Below are 24,448 nucleotides of genomic sequence, written 5' to 3'. Positions count from 1 at the left end.
TACTTTGGTGTTAAAATAGGTAAATTCAACAATAGTATCCATTCCCTTTCTCTTTCAAGCTTCCTCAAGTTTATCATCATTATAGAAAAATAAGCCATCCCTCTAACCATGCAAGCCTATTTTGTTGATGGTTTTAAAAATAAAATGTATTTTGCTATTCAGAATTTAAGCAGGAGTTTGGTATTGTGGTAGTTGAGTGTATCTATCTTTCTCAAGGTCCTGAAGATTTTGGCTGTACAAGAGGTGACATGGATTTGACCATAAGGTACATTTATGGTCTTTATTTTATATATGCTAGATGATGTTATTTTTCCTTAGATTAACATACTCTAGTCAAAAAGAAATGTGACACAGGGTTCTTCCCCTCTCTGAGGTAACATGTTCATATATGAATGAAGGATCTTGTCCTTCTTGCTTAATAGTTTACATTCCTTCTGACTCCTTTATATTTTGCCGGTGTTGTAATCCAAGCTCTCTTTTATCACTTTCAAGATTTCCTGATTTCTCTGTTTAAGAGCATAGACCTTTTCTACCTTAAAGCGTGAAGAAAGAAATTAGGCGTAAATTTGTTTTACTCTGCACTACTCAAATTTGTTAATGTTTTCGAAGTAAGGTAGTACTACATGTGTGAGAGCAACAGTATTGAATGATTGGGAAAGAGGCAATGTGAAGGTGGTACTCAAGTGTTGTAAACTAGAATAACTAGGAGTTATTCTGATCTGGTCAGCGTTTTTTTATGCACTTACCCACTCAAGTATTCTTTATTGAGAGCAAGTCACATATTTTAGAAGAAGAAAGATAAGCCTGAAAGATACTGTAATTTTTTGTGATTTCCTCTTGATTATGGATGCAGTACTTCAACCAGTCCTTAAACAAAATACTGTTGACTTTGCTGATAGCAGAATTAAATTGACATCCCTTTTCACGCAATACAGCTGAAGATAACATTGAGAGAGATGAATATAACCCAACTGAAATGTCAGTCATTAGTTCATGATACTCCCTCACACAGATGAGCACCTTCATAAGTGAACAATATATTTTGGAACATGCACATAAAGAGATCAACAAAACCAAGAGACAACCTCAGCAAGCAACAATTGTTTAAAGTTAATTGAATTAAGTTCAGATCATAACTGAGGAAAACTATAAAAAATAATGCAGTTTTAAAATAAAGGAGGATTATAGAGCTTCTTTCTGACACAGCTGAGCAAAATCTGAGAGCTACTGTTTTGGAATCTCTCTAACTAATCCTTGGAGGAAAAGAACAGCAAACCCAACCAAACCCAAGGTTGCTATGTTATAATCCTTAGTGCAGAATTACATTGCTCCTGTTACTTCATATGCACCATGCCTTTCGACAGTGAACCAGATGTTTGCCTCCAGCTGATTTTGCTTTTGTATACACATTTTGATCAACAACAAGCCAAAAATTTAAAACATATTCAAAACAAAATTATTTTGTAATGAGAAACAGCCTCAGCTACTAGACTTAAAGTATCTTGTAGTTCTAAATGTCAGATTTCTGTATCTTAGCATGTTTTTGTTCTGCAATAGACTGGCAAAAGTAAACACTTTTGCCTACAAACGAAGCCATAAATGTGATCTATTGTGTTACAAATCAAAGAAGAAACTAATATGACTTATTTAATCCTAAACATGGAAAATCTCTCAAAGAGTTTTAATAGTTGTTTTCCTGTTTATTAATGTGAAGTATAATAAACGTAGAAGACCATCCAGACCCTTTTTCATGTTTCGGAACTGCAAGTTTTTCCAAAATTGTGAAGTGCTTCTTAACCAGTATCTAAATCATATCAATATGCTTCAAAGAAAAAGACAGAAAACTTGATACGTTCATAAATGAAAATTCCTGTATTTATGTAACATACAGGAGATAAATGTGCATTAACACAGCCGTAGTCTTCCTCCAAATATTTCAGTTAAGCAGTTGACTACTTGCTTTTAGTTTTTGTCTAAGATATCTTTGTGTTGAATCAGAGTGAAGCATTGCAAAATTTCAGTGTAGTTTGCCTATCTCACAAGCTTATGAGTTTTATCAATTGAGAAAAAAAAAAACCCTTCAAAAATATAAAAAGGATTAAAAAATATTATAAGTTTCAATTATCAAAGCACAGATAATTAAAAGGAAAAAAATTCATTTGCAGGAATAAATACTTCATAAATTTTAATATATTTATCATGTGATATGCTGGCTATTAGGCTGTAGATACCTTGTGCTGCCTGAGATGATTTTAGCATACACCTTCCAGGGTAACAGTAGTAAGAAGTTCACTGAATAAACTACATAACTTAAATCTATCAAATATGTTTGTTGCAAAACCACAGGTACTGTCCTTCAGACAATAAAATATCCTTAAATCTGTAATCTCAAATCAGTAATTTTGCATTATTTTGTAAAATTAAATTAAAGGTTTCAAATACTAATCTATTCTGTAATACTGTGGGATTTACTCAGGGTATTCTGAATCCAGTTTTAAAATTAAAAATATACCAGAATTAAAAAAAAATTTAAGGAACATCAAAGAGTACTGTGCAATTATACCACTATGTAACAGTATGTATAGATACTTGGCAGTAAAGCTTCAGTAGAGAGTGATTAACAATGAAAAATAGTTGATACTTAGTTTGACACAGAAAATTTGCAAGAGCAGATGTATCTTCTCTGGGTGTTATTCTTCCATTCCACTCTGACTGGGCATTGCAGGCCTTTCGGGATCTCCCCACCTCCTTCCCTGCCAATGCTTTTAATTCTCCTGGTCACTCTTCCAATGTGCATTTCTAACTGAAAGCCTCCTGTTGAATATAGCAGACAGATCTGTACGTATTGCAAGCCTTAATCTTGTTATTGGTGAATGTCCTCATGCCTGATGATTTTGTAAATTACCCAGTAAAAAATATTGAAAATCAGGAAGGCTAATGGGAAACAAGCTCTGGATATCGTGTCTATCTTCTTGGCCCGGTCAATGAATACCTTTCTCATGTCATCAGGGCTTTTTGGTGCAGCTTGAACAGGATTATTTGGCCCCTTTTGGGTCACTCCATCTTTTGCTTGCAGACATGGGCCCATTCCATATGCTGTAAAACTAAACTGACTTTCCCTTACATCATCATCCTGGTTTGGGGGGAGGGTGAGGGAGGAAAGAAAGGAAAGAGAACAATCAAATAATGTTTTTCTACTTACAGAAATCTTACCAGCAGCTAAATAACAAGTATTGCACCATTACCTCAGTGACTTCTTGAATCCACAGTTTATCTCAACTGGCTGAAATTTCAGCCATATCAATGCCTATCAAAAATATTGCAGCAGGCAAAATAAGTGCAGAATTTTCCTATTTGTTTATAGATTCTCTAATCTACTTAAAGAAAAGAGAGAGCTTGATAAACTATTGGTAATCAGGCACACAAGTTTAATTTTTCGCATTTACAGTAAATATCTGCAGTCTTCAAGTGGGCAGACTTCACACTCGTCTAAAAAGACAACACCCATTAACTCTATGTTGCTTAACAAATTGGAATCTTGGCATCTAGAGATGTTCATCACAGAAGCACTAATGATGTTCATGTCAATTATATTAATGAGAATTCTGCCTATTTGGTCACTGTATATTTAGTTAATCTTATCTGCATGCCTCATTTCTGGTCTTCCTGTGAATACACCAGATAAAGAGAATAGTATGTAAAGCGTCTTAGTTTTAAATAAAATTAATGAAAACTAAAGGCCAGATTTTTCTTCTGATTCATTCTTCTGACAGTTCAGGGAAAAACTAGCAAAGACATTATGTATTCAGGAAGCTATAAGTGAAAGCAGGTTTTAATCATGTGGCACAGAAACAAAACTGGGAGATATGAAGATACACATATTTTCATAGCATGCATTTCAAGAATGTGGCTTCTGTGGGGAGACACATTTTGTACTTCTTTTTAAATGGCTATAGGTATTCTCAAGTAGTAATGGAGGTACAAATGCAGGTAAATACATGATATATAGGCTGTGAAGCCTGGGCTAAAGTTTGTTCTGAAATATATTCCAGTGTATTCTTGCAATATGTATGCTACTCAAGGATAGTAATGTGATTTTGATGGTATTCACTATTTTTTAAATACTGATTTTAAATTCAGGATTTCCTATATTTCATGTCTAATTTAGCCTAGCTGCTTTAGGATTCTAGACTTTTATGAAGTATGACAAAGTATTATGTATATATGATTTTTTAAATAAGTATTTTTGAAAATAATTTCCATAAGTATAAAAAAAAATTAATCAGCAGTCAATTTTCCTTTTGTAGACAATTTTTTATATCTTTGAGGCTCTTCCTAGCGTAAATGAAAATGAAAGGATAAAATATATTATTTACCAAAGCAAGTCAAATAATTAGTGTTTAAGTTCAGTAATTCCAAATCATTTTTTAATTTAAATCTCTTAGTTTACGCAAACATAATTTCTCAGTGAACACAGTTCAAATCCAAGCTTCTAAATTTTTTGTTTTGAAAATGCCTGTGAGAATTGGAAAATCTGAAAGTGTTTTTGAATGGAGAATTAATTCTAAACATATTCAGAGTTTCACTTAAGTAGTACTTGTTAGAAGAACCATTGTTAATTACTTTGTTTAAAAAAATCCAATTACGTTTATCATCAATATTAGTTGAATGAGTTATCTACAAAAGAATGCAGACAAATTACTGTGTTTGAAGTGAACTAGTTGGCAATCAGCATGAGCACCCAGAAGAGTTGTAATTATTAACTGCAATACTTTTTCATACATGTAAATTAAATAAACTAATAGACTAATATAGTTTACTGAAACTTCTATACTTAAAATCTATTAGAATTCTCCTATAAAAACAAAAGAGAAAAATTAACATGAAAGAAAATAACTGACTGACTTCAATATGGAAATGAATAACAGAAATACAAAATGATAGGGTCATTATTTGATGGGGTGATAAAACAAACATCTAATTACTATAAAAGTGTTCCTCTCCTGTCAGAAAAGAATGGGAAATAACATCTTTATAATAGTTCTATTCCAGAAAAGTTGTGGAGTTGTATTCTAGTTAACAGGAGCTACAAATACATGAAGTGTGAGAATTTACACTAAACTTGCAGTTTAAACAGCTTCATACATACAATTCAGGGTTTAAAATCTTTCCATGCTTCTCCAGAAAACAATCCTTATGATTGCAAGGGTTCAAAAGGATAATAAAATAGTCTTTCTGAGTAGCAGCTTCCAGCTGAGTATGTTTTCAGAATGAGGCACTATATGCTAAGACTTTGCTATCCCTGTTCTATGCTTTCCTGAATTGAGTGATCCCCTAAAATGGTCATAAAGGCCAAATCTCTGCTTATTTTTTTGCTTGCATTGAAAATAAGTCTGTGAGCAGGCTGCTTGGAAATGTTCTCAGTTGTTGAGCTAGTGATGTGAAGGTCTTTCTAGGAGTCTTGAATTTCTGCTCAGTGTCTGTTGGATGGTGTCTCCATGAGGGCAGGCAGGGTGGTTGGACCCTGCCAAGTCAGACCAAAGTGCTAAGGCTAATGGTTATGCAAGAAATGGCACCTTTGGAGCATTGTAATATTCCAGGTACCACCATATTTTTTTTCTGTGGTTATGCAAGTTTTTCATCAGGCTCATAATGCAGAAAAAACATTAATTTGGCCCCAGATTCATATCTAAAGGTGCTTGTGCACAACAGGAAAAATGCAGTTACTTTTACTATTGATATTAACTTTTGAGTTAATAAAATATTTAGCTATAAAATATTGAAAGCTGTCAGTTTCTGTGGCCCTGTGACTATGCTGTTTTCTATGCATATATTTAATAATACATTTCCCTTGAGGAGTAATATGCATAAGGGCTGAAAATATCTCCATAGCCTTTTGACTGTAGGCTATGGTAGCAGCTTGAAGAATTATTTGAAGCTTTGGTTTTGGTTATTTGAACACTATATATTTTTACTGTTCATTTTTGAGAAAAAAAGTATTATTGAATTGTCATGCACTACAAACAGCTTGGTTTTAAATACTGATCTGGTAGCAAATGATTATTCTTTGAATTGATGTCACTGTTCTTCTGAAGTTGCAGGAAGTATAATTTTAATACTATGTTTGGATCCAGACTTAAAGAGATCAAGATGGATTACAAAATTAACAAAACAAGTACCTTTATTAACATTTCACGTCATCACATACAGGTAGCAATGAAGGTATATGGAGTTCACACAGGAAGACATTATTTCAGACAAAAGGATAGGGCCTCTGTTAATGATTGGATATCACATTATGACAAATGGGACATCTTCTTCATAGTTTACCCTTAAATTTGTACTGTAGATTTGAGGCAAAGTTCCGTCTATAGGTCCTGTACATCTCAAGCCATTGCTAAGCTGCAATGATTCACTGATTTCATTTCCATCAAGAACTCCCTCAAAACACTTTCATCAAAACGGATGGGTTGACCAAAAAGAAAACAAAAGAAAAGAGGTATGATTACCATTAAAGACAATCTAGTTTGCATGTCTATTTTCCTCACTAAAGACACAGTGATCTTTAGATTTGTGAAAATAGACTTAAAAGATTGACTATTCCTGAAAACTAAATATATTAAAAAGCTAATCTAAAATCAAAGTGCTATTCAGTATATGTATACAGTTAATGTTTTTCCCCGTACAATGTAAATGCAACTAAGAAAAAGGTGCTGATTATAGGTGTGTTTCAGTATCCCTGTATGACTTCTAACTTGGACATTTTTTTTTCCTTTTGTCTTTTAAGACTGAAAGGAGTGTAACTGTAAATGAGTAATTAATATGCATTCAGAAGGAATGTTTCCATCATATTAGTAATATAATAACTGTGATATAGTTGTGTTCACTGGCCAGATTTCTTTCTCTGATGGAGACAAAACACTATGGATCATATACTGACTACTGAATGAAGTCTCAAATTTGGAACCGAAATTCCCATGTTCTCAGGATTCATTATGCCATTTGTGTAACTGCAAAGAAATTAGGCCTTTTTTGAAAAATATCCTATACCTATTCTGATGCCTATTGGAAAACAGCAATGAGTATGCTGCATATTATTTTTTTACCTATAAATGTATTTATACACAATCCCAGAGCTTCAGACTTTTTGTTTATTCTGTGCAAATTGAATTTGGCCTCTGAAAAGAAATTTGTCTTTCAGTTATTGGGAGTCATTGAGCAAGGTCGATACTTACAACTATAAAAATGGTAGCCAGAGGGTGCAGTTATACCTAAGAATCGCCTTGATGCTGCTGTTACTGTTTGGGAAGGGAGGCTGCAAATGTACAAGATGGTGTAAAAAGAGGCAGTGACTGTAGGTGGAAAAAGCATAAAGAAAATGGCAAGGATAGATGAGCTTTGGATGCCAAAATGTCTTGATACAGCTCTGTACATAATTACATTTTGTGTAACTGTATAATTTCCCATAGAACTCCGCAGCTCTTTTGTTTGCTGCACTTGTTTACTGTAAAGGGTTTATCTGAATCTGATCATATGCTTTTTAAGAGAGAGATTTCAGTTCTCCTTTGTTTTTATGCAGCATTGAAAAGGAATAGCCCATAGTTGTGATTAAATTTGCAAAATAATCCAACCTGGGAAAAATTGCTAATTTGTTTGAGGATATGTCTGGAGTTAAAGTTGAGTTCAATGATTTGGACAGAGTAATACAGGAGAGTTGGTAGGTACAAATACAAGGTACTACATTTAGCCAGGAATAATTAACTTCACAAACAAGATGGGAAGTGAGTGGCCCTGCAGTAGTTCTGGAAAAAGACCTGTGAGTTATGGAAGGTCACAATCTTGGTATGGGTCAATGGGTCAATACATGCTGTTGTCGAAAGGGCAAATGGCAGACTGGTTTGAAGAAACAAATTTATATCTTACACCATGTGATCCTCTAGCTGCTCTCAACTGTTACTGGCTAGGCTTCATGTTGCAAACGCAGTTTTGAGGAATTACATGGACTTATTAGGAGAATAGGAGAATTTCCAAAGAAGGAGATTAAAACAAAACAAAACAAAACAAAAACCAAAACTGGGAATATTTAAAGAAAAGAAGACTGAATGGAAATGTACAAATGGCATGTAAAGAAATGAAGTATTTTCTTCTCTGTGTTCCTTCTAGACAAGCCATCAAAAAAATCTTTCTAAACCATTGGAATAGATTGCAGGAGAGCTTGTGGAATTTTTATGAGTGTGATGAATTAGGTATAACTGATCCTGACTTAAGTCAGGAAAATGGATTCTTTGACCTCTGAGAGGCATTCCAGCACTGAAATTTAATCATCTGGCCATTGCTAGGGTTACCTGGTAAAAGTAAATATTTCTTGCAACAAGCACATCTTTTTAATTACAAAGAAAATAGACTTTGGAAATTCTTCAGCTGCCTTATTGCAATTAGAGATTATGCATACATGTTCTCTCCTGTCAACATATACCTGAAATGAACCATTTCCAAACCCCTCTATTTTTGGACTTTTGCAACACAGTTAAACCACTAAGAATTTTGCTGTACCTTTGCAGATAAAAAGCCAGAGCCAAAAAATTCTATATTCAACAGCTGGAATTCACCTGGTAGAAAAACCTAATCCCAGTAAAATGTCCCCAGATGCTAAGCACATAGGATGAAAAAATCTAAGAAGTTATCCTAACTGTTCTATTTCTGTAATCTATTTGGACATAAATACTGAACAGAATAGTAGTTTCACTTTAAGAAGAAAGAGGTTTTAATGTTCAAGGAAGCCCCTGAAGTTTATTTTAAACATAGCCTTTTAACCTGTATTCTTTTGATGTCTTTTGACTTTGTGGTCAAATGAACATTTCTTTATACATGGTAGTTTTAAAAGTCAGTACAATCTATTTCCTGAGGGTTTAACCTAGTCCAAAGGGATAACAAACACATACAAAACTTTGTAATCATAAGCTATAGTAACTGACTTTGGAAAAGACAAAAGAAGAAGGAAGCAAAGGTTAATTTGAATTATGATCCTAGGGTATGCATTTCATGTTAGAAATTGTGGTGAATAAATAATAGCATTTGTGGTAAGGAAACCCAGTTATTAACTGCTTTCTTTAATCTGGAAGATGTCATTTATTATTTGTATACCAGAGGCTTTGGATGAGATTCAGTTGTTTTGAAGAGAGAATATCTCTATGCTGTAACATTTCAACTTCTAGTGTGCTTGTTGGGCAAGGAATGTTTACTAAAACATTGAGAAAAAGAGAAGCAATTAGCTGAGCTGTCTGCAGATCTTGAGAAGGTGTATTCTCAAAAGATAACTCTGGCTGGGAGCTCTAGCCTTACATAGAATGGAGTCAGTCAAGAAACATTCAGTTAAATTAATCTTTTCAGAAAAAATGTCTACGTCTCAAAATCATAACCTTGCATGGGAACAAAGCATTTCTTGGTAAATTTAGGCTAAGAAACTTGTCTCATGATGAAACATCCCAATACAGGGAGGAAGGGAAAGCCATATCCCCCTGAATATATATAATACCCTCACCTAGGTATGTGTGTTGGATGGGTCTAACACAGTAAAAATTGGTCCTTGATGGACCATCCCCAATCACCTGGAGTGGGGGTGCACGGCGGGGAGCCAGCAAGGCCAATACTCCTGGCGCAGGCTGAGCCCCTGCATCAGGACGAATGTGCATGGGAAAAAGGAGCCAGCAGGGCCACTCTTCGGGATGCAGGCTGACCCCTGTGTAGGGATGAGTTGGCACTTTCGAGTTATAAAAGGCCCGGGGTTCAAGAAAGATCGAGAGAGAAGAAGAGAGGGAGAGAAGAGTAGAGGAGAAGAGAAGAGGAGAGGGAGATGGGGGAGACGGATCCAACTAACTTTATGGCCGACATTGTCTCTGTTGTGGCTCACCTGTCCCCTGCCCAGTAATCTGTCTCTGCCTGTCCCATTTACCCATTCCAAACCATTAAGCAGCTTTCAGAGAGCTTCCACATTTAAAAAACAATTAACCTGTCACAAAAATGTGTCTCAGAAAGTGGTTTTTTCTGCTACTGCCAGTGAAAAGAAAAAAGCACAGTTTTTCACAGGGACAAATGTTGAAAGCAGTTACAGGCAGTCTGAATCAACCTGTATGCTACAGTACATGAGTTTCTCTCTGCAGCTGAAGAAGTCTAGGGCCCAACACACTGGAACAGCCAAATGTATGAGAATGTCATATTCATTTGACTGTCCAGCCTGTCTTTAACATGAAGTCTTGCTAGCAGAGACTGCTTAGGTAGGCTTTCCAGCATTACGGATTTTCCATATCTTCTAAGTAAAAGGATAACAACCTGTAAAATGACCTCCCCTTGTGATGTAAGCAATAAATTGAGGTAAGTCTTCAGAAACAAAAGATGGCTGAGCTGAGGCATGTTTTTACGTCAGACTTTCATCCACAGTCATACACTAGATAGTAACTGAAAGCCAGCAGAAAGGCTCTGCATGTCATCAGTGGTGGGTATTCATTTAATGAGTAGGTTGGAGAAAAACTTACTCTGAAAAATCTGAAATAGGAGTTACATATTGTTGTAAGAAATCTTGCTTATTGCTTGATTTGACTGCAACTTTAGAATTCAAACCTGTAGCCTTAGCTGTTTGACTTTGCACTTGGTGGCTTATTTTGCGGGTAGTCTAAATAGCTTCAGCTACAAAATAGATATTAATAACCATTGCTATATTAATGTTTCTTACTAGTTGTATGAGCAATTTACACTAAATTAACATGTCAGAAGAAAAAAACACTTCTCAGCCTTTTAAAATAAAATGTTTGTTCTTTCACCAATAATATTAATTTTTTTGTGTTAAAAAATTTTTACATAAAACACTGCTGCTAAGACTTTGAACTGAATACTAGAATGAACTTAGGAAACGTTATTAGTTAGATCTCAAAGTAGTAAAAACTGCTGCAAGACCAGTAACATTCATCCACTGAAGAATCTAACTCTTCTAACAGAGTGAAATTCGTGCTGTGCAGATGGCTCCCACATGGCCCATGCCTCATTTAAGTCCTTCTTGATCCCTTTTTGAGACTTCAAGTTGGATTTATGCAGTGCATAGCCCTTGTAGTGACCCTCTACCTATAGTGAATGCTGCTATTTTATTTATATTGCCACTTTAAGCTGCACTATGTTTACCACATTAACCTTATATCCTGACATAAATCAATCTCATTCTCTTTCAAAGTTGTGAATATTGTTACTTTTACCTTATTCTTCTTCCTCTTGTGGCGGAATCGCAGAAGTTCTTTATGCTGCCTTGACACAAAGTTTACAGCTGCATACTCTAAAAGTGCAGAAAATACAAAGAGCAGACACACAGCCATCCAGATGTCAATTGCTTTGACATATGACACCTACGGAGAGAAGGAGAAGACTGAATGTGTTAAAACCACATATGTGAAGTTTAGTATTTCATATCAGGAAGGAGGAAGTTCATTAATATCTCCATATTCCAACACTACTTTTATAAACCAAAACTTAACATGAAAGCTAGATAATAAGAGGGACAACAATTCAAGCTGTGTCAAATGTTTTTTTTAAAAAAGGTAGTATTTCACAAAATGTGTTTACTGTTTATGTTATTAGCAGTTTCTTATAATGTACTGTGTACGCTGTATCACAAACCAAATAATACACAAGAAGCACATGCTCTTCCTCCATTTGTCCCACTGAGATCTGTGAATGATACTAAGGAGCCAAAGAATAGCTTATACTGAGACCAGTGGGAAATCCTGTATTATAATGGATCTGATTTAAAGTGCCTGGAATAGAAATTAGGTAGAAGAAGGGACATAGATGAACAACTCTGGTATGTTCATTCTCTGCTAATATAAACACAGTAAATCAAAGATACAGGTTCAAATTAGTCCTGTAATTTTGATACAGTGGAACTACTGAAAACCAGTTACAGAGTAGGTAAACTCATTGCAATCCTTTCTTGCCAAGCTCTGCTGTAGGACATAATTTGAACTAGAAAATAGTGCCTCTTGCTATGTGTAGATTTACAAGAGCTTTGTCATATAAACCAACATAACTAGCTTCAGGCTTAAAAAATGTGACAAAAAAAAATCTGTAGCTGTTTTTGGTAACCTCTTACATTCTTGCTTTTCTGAGTTTTTATACAGTTCTGTTTTCTTATCTGTTGATGCTAGATTGAGGTGCATTTAGATCCATATATTTGAGGCACAAACACACCCCTGTTAGGGACATTTATTTTCCTTGGGGAAAAAAAAGTAATTAGCCAGCAGAAAAATACCATGCTAAAACTAAATACAGAAGTGGACTTTGTGTATTTTTATTGTATATATTTTATTCCTATTAAGTGCAGTGGCACATGAAGGTGGTCAAGCAATAAGCCTTAAAATGAAAGTCTTTAAAGCAATGACAAGTCAAAAAACCTAAATAATTAATCATAAAAATATGATTTAAGCTATTTACACAGTGTGTAGCGAACCATTCTCTATACAGTTGTCTGGAACTATTTAGCTTCACATTTTTCTATATTTTCATGTAAATGCGATTGTAACTAGTGAGTTAATCCATAATGTTTTGAGAAAGGAATATCATTGAGAGCAGGCTGGAATCTATGACCTTTAGAAATTCAGTGATATCTGTTAGCGTGTCATAAAATACTGGGATCTGGGAAAGGATGAACTAGTTAAATGCTAACCAGCATTTATGTAGTACCGAATAACATTGATTTCATTACTTATTGAGGTTTATGGAATTTAGTAGATAGTTGCCTAAATAATTGAGATGAGAGGAATGGAATATATTTAACTGGTGACTCAAAACCCCCCTAAATATTTCCAAGTTATTTATCTCCTTTAGAAGATGTTTGAATACTAATAATTCAAACAAACACACATTATAAGGTTGACTGAAGGTGTTTATTTGCCACACAGCATTATGAGTTTGTACTAATGTAGTACAAACAAAGGAAATTCTACCTACCTTTGGAAGAGATGCTCGTGAACCTGAGCTTTGTGTTGTCATGGTCAGTACAGTTGTTATGCCTAAAGCCACTCTAGCTGGAGCTGCATCCATATTGATCCAAAATGACACCCAGGAGAGAATGACGATCAAGAGACTTGGTATGTACATCTGGATGAGATAGTAACCCATCTGCCTCTCAAGGTGAAATCGGACTTCAATACACGTAAACTTTCCTTTTTACAGCAAAGAAGAAATATTCAATAGAAATAGAATGTTCTTTACTGTCAACATCTAGTGCACACATTAAAGAATTTACACTCCATCAGATTCTTTGTTCTCTAATGAAAGATGGATGTTCTGATTTCTCTTCAGTGATTTTTAATATGCACGATCTCTACTATAGCAGGAGTATTTACTGGAAAGAAAGGGGACAGAAAACCTGAAAACATAAGAATTCAATAACTTCTGGAACTCTTCTTTCCTTATAAAAAACAAAACACAATTAATTATGACATCGGAAAGTTCCTCTATGTGATCATACTTGTTTTTCTGTTGTTTGGAAATGCTGCTGTATGCAAAGAAAAGGCTTTCTCTCCCATTGTATAACATCTCCTTTATCTTTTGGTTCAATTTGAAGCTTAAATTTATTTTTTTTTTTAGTCCAATGAATTTGAGAAAAATATAGTGAGATCACTTTGGGCATTAGGATTCTGCTAAATCTCTCCTTTTATCCCTATTCAAACTGTTCCACTTCAAAAGGACAATGACCGAGATTTAAACAGAAATTGAGGATTTGAGATTAGGCAACTTTAGGAAGCTAATGAAATGGCTTATTTTTTCCCACGTACTGAACATCAAATCACTTAAACCGAAACAAAAATATTATTGTTTGCTCATAGAAATGTCATAAACCCATTTTTTTTCTCTTATCTAGATTGCTTTTTTTTTTTTTTTTTTTTTCCCCTATGTGAACTGTAGATTATTTTGCAGATCTCGACCTGGTCTCATCAGATTTTCTAATTCTGCTCAATGCTCATATTAGTCACATATGAGTGGTGCTGACGGCAACGGTTACTGTAAATAGAGTATATGTGAATATACAGTTTCTTACAGCAGGAAATATGCATAGCTCAGATTTCTTCCTTATTTGAATGAAAGCATTTCCTAATTTAACATGGAAAGCTATATAGTTGTTTATTTCTTAATTGGTATGAAGTTTTTTGGTTATAGAAAGTATCTATTTTGATAGATACTTTCCTAATCCATTTTTATTTGCCAAAATGCTATTTTACAGCAAATTGTTCCACGTTAATAATGCTTTAATATTTATCACATTAACAAAATTCATGTAATGGACTTACTTACGAGCTTATGCTATACTAAGATCATATATCGTGTATTATGCTGTGCCAAGTGTTAGGCATACAGAAATGAGTTTCAGATAAAGTCAAATGGAAATGTTTTTGTTCTAGACTTGGAAATATCTTCCAAACTTAATTCTTTTCATAACAGTTCTCTTCACAGGCTATTGGTTCTTTCTATGATGTCATAGTAAATATCATTGTATAAAATTTTTATTCTGTTGAGACAGTAAAAAATTATTTAGAAAGATGGTAGTTATGACTTTCAATTCTAAAATTGCATGTTATATCTCAGGAGTTTTATATCTGCTAGCTCAATTATTAGTTCCATTCCTTAATTGCTGGTTTTTTCTGAATCCTATCTACACTCCTGAAATCTGTGTCCCAAATCCTGTCTCAACCATCTGCTGCCCCACTTCAAAACTGATTTCTGCTTCAGTCAAGGGATGAAGTCCCGGTTTAACAAAGTGGAGAGGAAAAGGCCAGCATTTTCCCTTACATTTCTCTTCCAGGTTCTTCAAAAGGTTAACTACAAGATACATTCTTTTACTTGGCAGTTCAGTACAGCCCATGTAACTAGAAGTTCTGCTCTGGACCTTTGTCAAAATCATATTCGTACTTCAAACTGCTCCTTACCCTGAAGATTTCTTTTTTGTGACAGCAGACTTGGACAGCACTGATCCCTCTCTCTCATACATCACAAGAAATCATGGGGGTAAGGAGTGACAGAAATGCATCAACCAGATTTAGGTCTCTTGCAAAGCCATTTTATTTGGCATCACAGTAATTGCAGTTCAGCATGAAACATTTCCATCTTATAGGGTCCTATATTCTTCTTTGAAAACAAATTAGGAAGCAAAACTAAGGAGCATCAGAGTAAGTAATATGTGCATGACTGGAGTATCAATAAACATCGGCTATTGCTTGTATACTGTTTTAGGTTTTTTTTTTTCTCCAGAGAAAGGTGGAATGAGAGATCTGAGTCTCTTTTCTGAGTACTCAGTGGACTTGAACTGTTAAAGAGCTCTCAGCACTGTGGTCCTAAAGAGGGAGCAATAAATAGTGTACTAGGTCTGATGTGGGGTTTTTTTATGTAGTTTCAAATTTGCCAGGTTTTTCTGAACTAAGGAGAGAGAAGAACAGCTATGGAGAACAGAACCCTGAGAAAATGAAAGAGATTTTAAATGAGAGAAGTACAAATGGAATATATTGTAATCACAGAAAAGGATAGAAAAGAGATGGGATTATGAAGAGGCCAAAACTTAAACTGAGGGATGTGTCAGAGGAACCATACTGAAAGTTTTTTTTGCTTGGATTTGTATTTTTCTAGACATTATTTACCAAGGTTAAAAATAACCCCCAAAACAAACAAAAAACCCCACCCCACCCCCCAGTCAAAAATTGAAAATAAGAAAGTGAAGTGTGCGTCAAAGAGGAAAAATGCCGTTCCCTAACTCCACAGAATGTATGACTTTAGATTCCTGCTGCCTTTGTCTCAGGCCCAGTGAGTTTGTGGACATGCCACTCGTATGTGTTCCTCATCTACTTTGTTCCAGCATAGCACTGAAAAACTGGTATGTGGCAACTTCCCTGGGAGACTGCTGTCTCCGCAGGTAGACACTTCTCTCTGTTACTCCATTACTAACTACTGGAGAAAGGCAACAGCTGGAAGTCAGTCTTGGCACTGTAGTTATAACAGTTGCTGGTCTAAGTGTGGAAGGGGTGATGTTAATTTTGCCCTTCCTGACTAAGATCAGAACCACTTGCATAAACTTGGCTAATGAAGCAGAATGTAAAAAAATAAAAATAGATTGCACTAGCAGCTGTGAGCTTCAGCTAGGAGGCAGCCAGGAGAGGCTGTGCTGTTGTTTTCCAGCTGTGGGTCTCCTTTCTCTTCCTGTATTTTATTTCAAATCCTAAGCCAGGTTAGCTGTGGTTTAATCTTTTTGACTGCATGCTTGACTGGATCAGAAGAGACATACCTGTGAAGTCATCTCAGCTGGGGAAACAGATATTCAAGCAGCTAAAAGCGTTGTTCTAATAATTCATTTGCAGTCCACAGAAGGTAAACTCTAGTTCATTCTGATGTTCACTGTGAATGTCACGGGAAGAGGCTAGGAGGAGTATGTGAAACCTTTGTGGCACTGTGGTTTTGCTGAGGCTGAGTAACAAATTAAAGCCTCATGTTAATTTCAGACTAAAGGTAAATCTAGACATGCACACTATCCATAAAATGGATAGATTTTTGTAATGCAAAAGAAGGAACAGCTATTAAAGAGCTTCTTAAAAGATAAACTTTTTTTTTCCTGAAACAGAGGTAATGTTCTTCATGTTTGGAAGTCCAGCTTAACCAGGGATTCAAGTGTGCTGAAGGCACCAAACATACTGCCTTGCTGAATGCTGTAGCTGTGCATACGAACTGAACATACTGGAGTATATGCATGTGATGGTGCATTTTTCCCTCTTACACACGTTCTTTGGAAACAAGGTCAGATCTGCTGTGCTGGCATGATTGCTATGCAATGTCCACACTGAATCCAATATTCCAGTCAATCTATATGATTTTTCTTTCCCCCAGAAAGTATAAGTGGCTTTTCTTTGGAGTCAGTGTCTAGGTCACATATTCTTTTTCTGGTTGTTGCTGCTGTGGCCAGCTGTGAGTAACCTGAGAGGAGCAATTTTCTACCTTAGCAAACCTTCATGCTGTACAGCCTCTTCTGATCATGGCAGGTGCTGTTTAAGTAGTGGGCTAAGCAGGCAGGAGTATGCTTGTGTAATTAAAAGGTACCGCCAGCCGTGTGGGATATGCAAGCAAAACCAAGCATAAGTAGTATCTTTCAGGCCATAAGGAGTCCTTTTCAGTTTCCTCTGCCTCAAACTGCTCCAGAGGCAGTAGTTAGTAGAACTTAAATATATTTGTCCCCTTTTAGCAACCTTTAGGACACTGCCTGTGGGAAGCTTTCATTACTGCACTATCACAATATCATGGTCATGTTTACAATTCCCAGGAAGACTGAGTAGCTGTTTCTGAAGCTACATAGAAAGTTTTCATAATGGAGAATCACCTTAGGAAACTGAGCCAAAGAAATAGCATGCCTGAGAGATAAAGATAATAATAATAATGTTTATTAAATCATCATGAAATTGAAAATTAATAACATAGCAAAATATAAAAGGAATAAGTATTAAAAAAAAGATAAATAAAAGAACTAAGAATGCAGAGATTCAACTGTTAATCTGTGGAGAATGGAGAGATATCTGGTGAAGGTTCTGTTTTTTGATACTTCTCTAGATTCTAGTGAGTCATAGTCTGGCCTTCATGTAAGAAAAGGCATTGATAATGGTAATAACTGATGTACTGTGGAAATATTTTGTGGATATAAAGAAGACTGTGGTCTAAAGACTGTATGGCTTAATGAAATTACATAAAACTATTTACTTAAGTAAGAATTTTATACTTGCTGAATAGAGACTAATTCAAAGCTTAGCAAAATTGAACCAAACTAAATTAAGTAAATCTGAATACATTCTTATGGAGCCCTGCAGGGTAGGAGTGTTTGATCTGGGAAGCAGATATTCTGTATTCTGATTCCAACACATCTGCAGTATGGAGGTGGACTACACGATTCTGTTTTTACTAGAGATTGATGACCAACAGCCAGCCAGCCCAGGGGCCAAAATATTGCTGGCTTTGGAGATTTGCTGACAGAGTCCTGGGGCAACTGAACTGTGATGATGCTCCTCTCCTCTAGCACTGTATTTTTCCCTTTGAAAAATATCTAGAGACACAGGTTTAACATGAAATTAAGTACTGAGAGATAGCAGGAAAGGAGAAATGGAGAGTGAGACTTCTTCCCTGGTATAGCCAAAACTACCAACTTAGATTTAGATCTCTTAATACAATATAGGGCTTCTACCATTCGTCTGACTTCTGGAAATCTTTTCTTTAGGCAGCTAATTCCTGTACTATGCATAAAGGTCCTAAGCATTCGAGCTCAATCTGAGCTTGAAATTATTTATTCTAGGTGCAGTCCTGAACCGGTGCAGTCCTGAACCACTGCAGTGTTTATCATTTTTAGACTTGTAGAAGTCACAGTTCCTAATTTCATGTGGAAAAGATGTACAGCAAAAGCAAGCTGATGCACTTTTCTCTATAGAGCAAAAGTTGAAAGACTCATCTTCTAAGACAAAACAATAGGTAGACTCAATAGGTAGACTCAAGAAACAGATTTTTGTATGGATTGATACAGCGTGGCTGCTGCACTTTATGACACTGTTTTCTAATGTTTAATACCTTGGATTGTCAGCTTCTGCCTAAATAGTTGCTATTGTAATGCTTTGAGTATTCCTGTTTCCTCTCTGTACCTTTGTATGAAGGAAAAAAGGACCATTGTTTACTCAAAACAAATGTATATTGCACTACAAAACACACTGAGGATAGTTAATGAGATAAAAACTATTTATAAAAGTACTTGTCTTTTCCTTATTGTAAAACATTCAGGCTGTATCTATGATCATTCAGCCTGACTAGAAATAATGATTTTCAAGTGTCTGGCATATAGAACTAGGCAAGTTCTCATATATATGGCTGGTGTCTATGTATCTAAACCCAAGATTCACAAAACAACTGTAGGAATGTACTAGCATTCAGTTTTCTTTTCAAGTCACAATCTGCAAACATCAGTGGCATATTGGGGAATATCGGTGCTGATGTTCTCATGTGGCATTGACTACATAAGTGTAAGTTCTTGGTCAGGAAGGAAGTGACTTTACACAGCTTGTTCTGCGGCAGGTGGTAAACTTAACATTGGTGTAAGACTGGTAATGACTGCAGTAAAAAGAGTTAAAAACAAATGTGGAAAGGAGCAACTAATTTTTTTTCAATTTGATGAATTTGCACTTGCTTGGAATGGAGGACCAAACTGCCATTCAGAAGGATCTCCATAGGCTGGAGGACCCACCACGACATCATGACAATTGATAAAGATAAATGCACAGTTCTGCAATGAAGTTGAGGTTACCCCATGCACTGGTACAGGCTGGGGATGGACTGGGTACGTTCTACAGGAAAGGTCTGGGAGCCTGGGAGATAATGAGTTGAACAGAAGTCTTGCAAGGCAAAAGACTAGTCACATGCTCCACTGCGCTAGCAGGGTTACAGAGGGGAGAATTAGAAACTAAGGAGAATCTGACAGCAACATAAATAGCAAGGACATCTAGATGTTATTTCTCTGCTTCAAGGACAGCTGATAAATTTTTATGCAATGAATATTTAAGGTAGAATGTTTCAGTTTTTATTGATGCAGGGGTGATAACTGAGGTCTCTTCTGCAGAGAAAAATGCCCTGTTGGAGTCAGGCAGTGCTGTTTTCTGTGTCTAGCAATGGTCACGTCCTCAGCCTGTCATGAACTCTGTTAGTTTTTCAAGGTGATTGAAATTAAAATTGGGTTTTATGAGAGCCCAGGAGAGCAACGCATATCACATAGGAAGTGAATGAAGACGTGGTAAAGCAAGACCATCCTTGTAATGTGAATGGTTTACATGTGATTTTTCTGCTTGTTATGATTCTACTTCACTTCCCAAATTTGTCACTGCAGATATGCCAGTCAACACAACATGAAAATATTCAGAAATGTTGTTGCGTCACTTCAGAACACAAGACTTGATGAGCCATTGTGCTGTACTGTTGTGAAACTGTTATGTCCCTATATTTAGAAGCAGTTTATTTTTCAAGCTGTGGTTACAGTAATCCATTTTCAGTTGGGCATGAAACACTGATGAGACATGCACTGATGAGCTTCCACATACTGTCCTGAAGCTTCACATTAATTTGCTTCACAGGGAGATGTTTGGGTTTTTTTTTTTCTGTTTTACAGGATGTCTCAGAAGAGCTTTCCATCCTGTGTTTTAACTAAATTGAAACTGAATACTCTTCTTTGGTCCCTTATTGCATACCAAGCATCAGTTGCTTAGCATTCTTTTAAGAATTCATTTTATCTAAGCTGTTGTAGGCCAGAGAAAAAGGCTTTATTTCTGGTTTTGATTTTTTTTTTGTTTGCTTTGTTTTTTGTGGAGTGTCCTAAAGGGGTGTCTGTCCACAGCATCTCTTTGCAGGAGCCTTAAGAAAGCACATTACTGGTTACATATCTGAGTGATATAATGGAGGAAAAGAAACTTTTAGATGTTGTCTTTTAATATAATATTTAGGGGCTTTTAGCCTCTACAATCAGTAGTTAATAATTCTGCTTGTAAAAAGTAATGAAAAGCACTCCCATCCTCTTAGAAACCAAATCAAACCCCTCTAATTTGATAAACTTCATACTGCAGACCAGATTAAAAAAAAAATACCCTGGAGAAAGTACTGGAAGAGGAGAATCTCATAAAAAACTATAGTCCCACATGAGTAAGACTGTCTTTTCTCTCTGGTTTGCCCTGACAAAATTCTTCTAGATTTGAATCTCTGACTTTGGTTCTGTAACTCAGAGCAGGCCACTCTGCTGCTTCCTCTGGTGAGAACATACCCCTCCTTCTGCTTGCAGCGGGCGCCACTCAGCACTGCATTTTATTCCCCTTGCCTGTCGTAGGAACGTCCCACATCTGTGTAATTGTCTTCTTGCCTGCTGAGGTCTTTTAAAGTCTCTATCCTGAAGCATATGGTGGGTGCCTGCATCCAGGCTTCCCACTTTTCTGTACTTGTAAATGGCTTGACTTTTCAGGACAAATTATATGGCCCAGTTGTTTTTTTAAGTAGAGGCAAAAACCTCAGCCATCTTTTCAGGGTTTTGGGCTGCACTCATATTTCTGTTTGGCCGCAAAAATGCAGGTTGGCCAAAGAAATACAGAAATATAACAATGACCATGCTATCCTCTAGAGCGTCTTTCTCCCATCTAAATGTGACAGCAGCTCACAGGGATACCCTTTGTCCCTTTTTCCTCACTGAGCCAGGCCATGCTTAGTGCACAGCATATTACTTTCTAATTTCAGCAGTTCTTCAGATCCCACAGTGTAGATGTGTTCATGGCACCTACTGTAAAAATAAAACTCCTGGCTGAATTGCTTCTGAATTATTTGAACTATGTAGTTTCTTAAGTTTACTGAAATAGAAGTTTGATTAGCCTTCAGGTAGTTTTGTTTCATCGTATCATATTTAAGATTGAATTATCCTGGACATTTTACTCTTCTTGTTAAGTTCAGTAAGAATAATTAAATAAACGAAACAAGTCTCCAAAATAACATAAATGTTAAATGTCTTTCCAGTTTTCATCACTAATATGCTTTCCTACCTGTATTGTAATGCTTGGTGCAGTAACATAAATCCTTTTCTTCTTTCAACAGAAACTGTGGCAGAGTGAGACCTTCTGCTACTTGAACTGCTCCCTTTTCTTGCCATTCAAAAATGAGATCATTCATTGTGTATCCAACTAAAAAGAAAAGTAAAACAAACAAAAATCGCAAATCAACTCTAAGGTAGCTGCAAACTATAAAATGCTGGGAAATACCAAATAGAGTTAAGTTAAGTAAATGTCACAAAATGGAGATAATACAGAGGTCCGCTTGCATTTGTTAATCACCAAACATTCTGAACTAGAAAAAAAAGCCAGTCTTCTGCATTCTTTGTGAAATCTTTATACTCAGTCTATTAATGGAATTAACAAAAGGATCAAAATGATCTAAACATCCAGTTTTCTTGGGTGCTTGGGAACATCTTACCCTACCCTGCCTGTGAAGGATCCAATAGGCCCTTCACACTCAGATCTCTTCCTCCTTTTATTTGAGATAAAATAGTGGATTGTGAAAGCTATGTTTATGGATGTATGTCAATTTGAATTGTAAGGTGCAAATTCTTCACAGAGAACAATGAAAGAAAATTGCAGGAGTGACGCATTCCTTGAATTGAAAAAAATACTTTTCTCTGAAACTGGTACAAAACAAGGTAGAGTTATTGATTGTAATCTTCTCATATTAGCTGACTGTGATTTATTATGACATTTAAATGCATTCAGTTTTAATATCCAGATTCCTGACTTATCTATACCTCATGCATATTTGCATAAGATTAAATAAAACAACAAAAGACATAATAGAAGTACTAATCGAGGGCCAGACTTTGTAAAGGGCAAGTACTTTCCCCTGCTTTTTCCTTCTCTCAGCTGAATATTTGCATGGGATATCATTGGGGGACTTATCTCTACTTCCTTTGAATACATCATATAATAATTTTCCAATATATCCCTGGCATTTCATTTTATTACTTTTCTGAATATATTTTATCTGGTTATGACAAATGGGGGAAAAAAAAAAGATTCCTATTCTTATTCAGTTTTTATTAAGACTCTCAAAATCTAATAGATTTGGACAAAGAAAATTTTTAGAATTAAATCTAAAACTAGATAGCTTCTGTTGTTGTAACAGTTTGAACAAAAAGGACACACTTGAGATACATCTAATAGCTTGAACCAGAAGGAAAAGGGAGTAATTTTTACATCTCAATTATATATCTTTCATTAATTTATTTTGCTTCTTTGCAATATTTCCTTTGTGCTTTAGTCCTATACTTATGAGCTGCCGAGGATAACCTACTGATAACTGCAAACATTTTTTAACTTTTCAGTAATAAATTACTGTTCAATGTATACTGTTCAGAAATTTCTAAGAGTGAACGTCTGCAGCAAATACTGAAATCTTGAGTTCCGGTGAAGGAAATATAACTTCTTTGATGTGTGGGCTTAAATCTTTCCCCTGTTATATTCAGTGACTTCATTACTCTTTGAATAAGTAAATATGAATAAATGTTGCTCAGCCATAATGGACTGATATGCTGACCTCAAATCTGAGACACATTTCATCTTTTCTGGTCAATGTTGAATGCACCTATAAGATTTGTCATTTATAAATTTTAAACTGTTTTCAAGACCTCTCCTTCCTTCTACATTATTTCTTTTGGGGAGTACCTATTCACAAGGCTTTACAACAGACACTTCGGCTGACTGGTGGATTACTTTTGTATTCTGTTGGGGCTATATGAGTATGCTAAAAAGGAGACCACATCTATTTAAATAAGTAATTAAGATCCGAAATTACTCAAGTCATTACAAGCATATATTAACTGTGCAAGGGAACACCTTATTTTTCTGTCTTATTGAATGCATGACATTCCATATACACAGCATTAAAATTCAGTATAAAATGCCACAAACTGTAAAAAAATCAAAAGTACATCACTTCTCAAACTTTGCATGAGTTCAGACAAAAAGCAGTTGTGTGTAAAGCAGATTATCATCTGACGTATGTGGATTATGGTCAGAAGTGGTATCTCCTGAGTGAAACTTACTGAATTGACAAGAAACAACTGCTGTGTCAAAATGTATTTCACTAAATCAGATTCATTCATCTCTAATGCATGCTTTTAATTTTGATTATCTACCCTGCCCACTAATTATGCTTTAGTGTGATTTGGTAAAAATAATAGCAGTGTATGCAAAAAGCTGATATATTAAGTAATTTTTGTCATGTTTACATTTTAAATGCCCAAATGTAGCTTTAACATCCAATAGTGTAATTTCCATTTTGTAAGATCATAGTTATAAAGTAAGTATGTCTTAAAATATAGAGGAGCTCTCAAATATATTGGAGAAGTCAGTTTATGTTATATCAAAGAAATTTTAAATAGTATAATGTGTGTAATATTTCCACTACGTATGTTAAATTAACTTAAATCTCTATGAAATTTATGGACCTTTATTAAATATGAAATACATGGCCCAATCAAATGCGCCCATGGAATTAGGGAAATCTAAAACCTTGTAACAGTCCTGTAACAGGGGAAGTGAGAAAACATAAATTATTTAAGATATTGAACTATTTGCTAGCACAAATTTGTCTCTAAATTTTCTTTAGTGAGAGCTGTTAACAAGGACAGGTATTTTTGATTTTCCAACTGAAACAATTTTGTTAATTAGTACAGCTTCAAATGAACCGAAAATCTCTTCCTTTCTCTTTTTTTCCAACTACCACATCATTGTTCTTAGCATGGAGAAAAAGAAGAAAGACTACATTGGCGAGTATCTACTCACCAACAGAAATAAGGAAGAATCAGTGAATTTGCAAGAACAAA

General features: G+C 35.4%; 1 protein-coding gene across 1 annotated transcript; it reads right to left on the bottom strand.

Moving 5' to 3' along the window:
* Nucleotides 1-2,764: 2,764 nt before the first annotated feature.
* LOC104400426 (glycine receptor subunit alpha-3-like) lies at nt 2,765-21,755 on the bottom strand (the record flags this gene model as incomplete). The annotated part of the gene is made up of 4 exons (XM_010015448.1): nt 2,765-3,133; nt 11,244-11,390; nt 12,991-13,205; nt 21,618-21,755. Coding segments are annotated over 4 exons (770 nt in total), but the record flags the coding sequence as incomplete, so codon positions are not given.
* Nucleotides 21,756-24,448: the final 2,693 nt, after the last annotated feature.

The sequence above is a fragment of the Nestor notabilis genome, unplaced genomic scaffold, assembly GCF_000696875.1.
Source record: "Nestor notabilis isolate BGI_N333 unplaced genomic scaffold, ASM69687v1 scaffold7355, whole genome shotgun sequence".
Taxonomy (NCBI): Eukaryota; Metazoa; Chordata; class Aves; order Psittaciformes; family Psittacidae; genus Nestor; species Nestor notabilis.
Note: the sequence above shows the minus strand (reverse complement) of the source record. Positions and strands in the feature narration are given on the sequence as shown.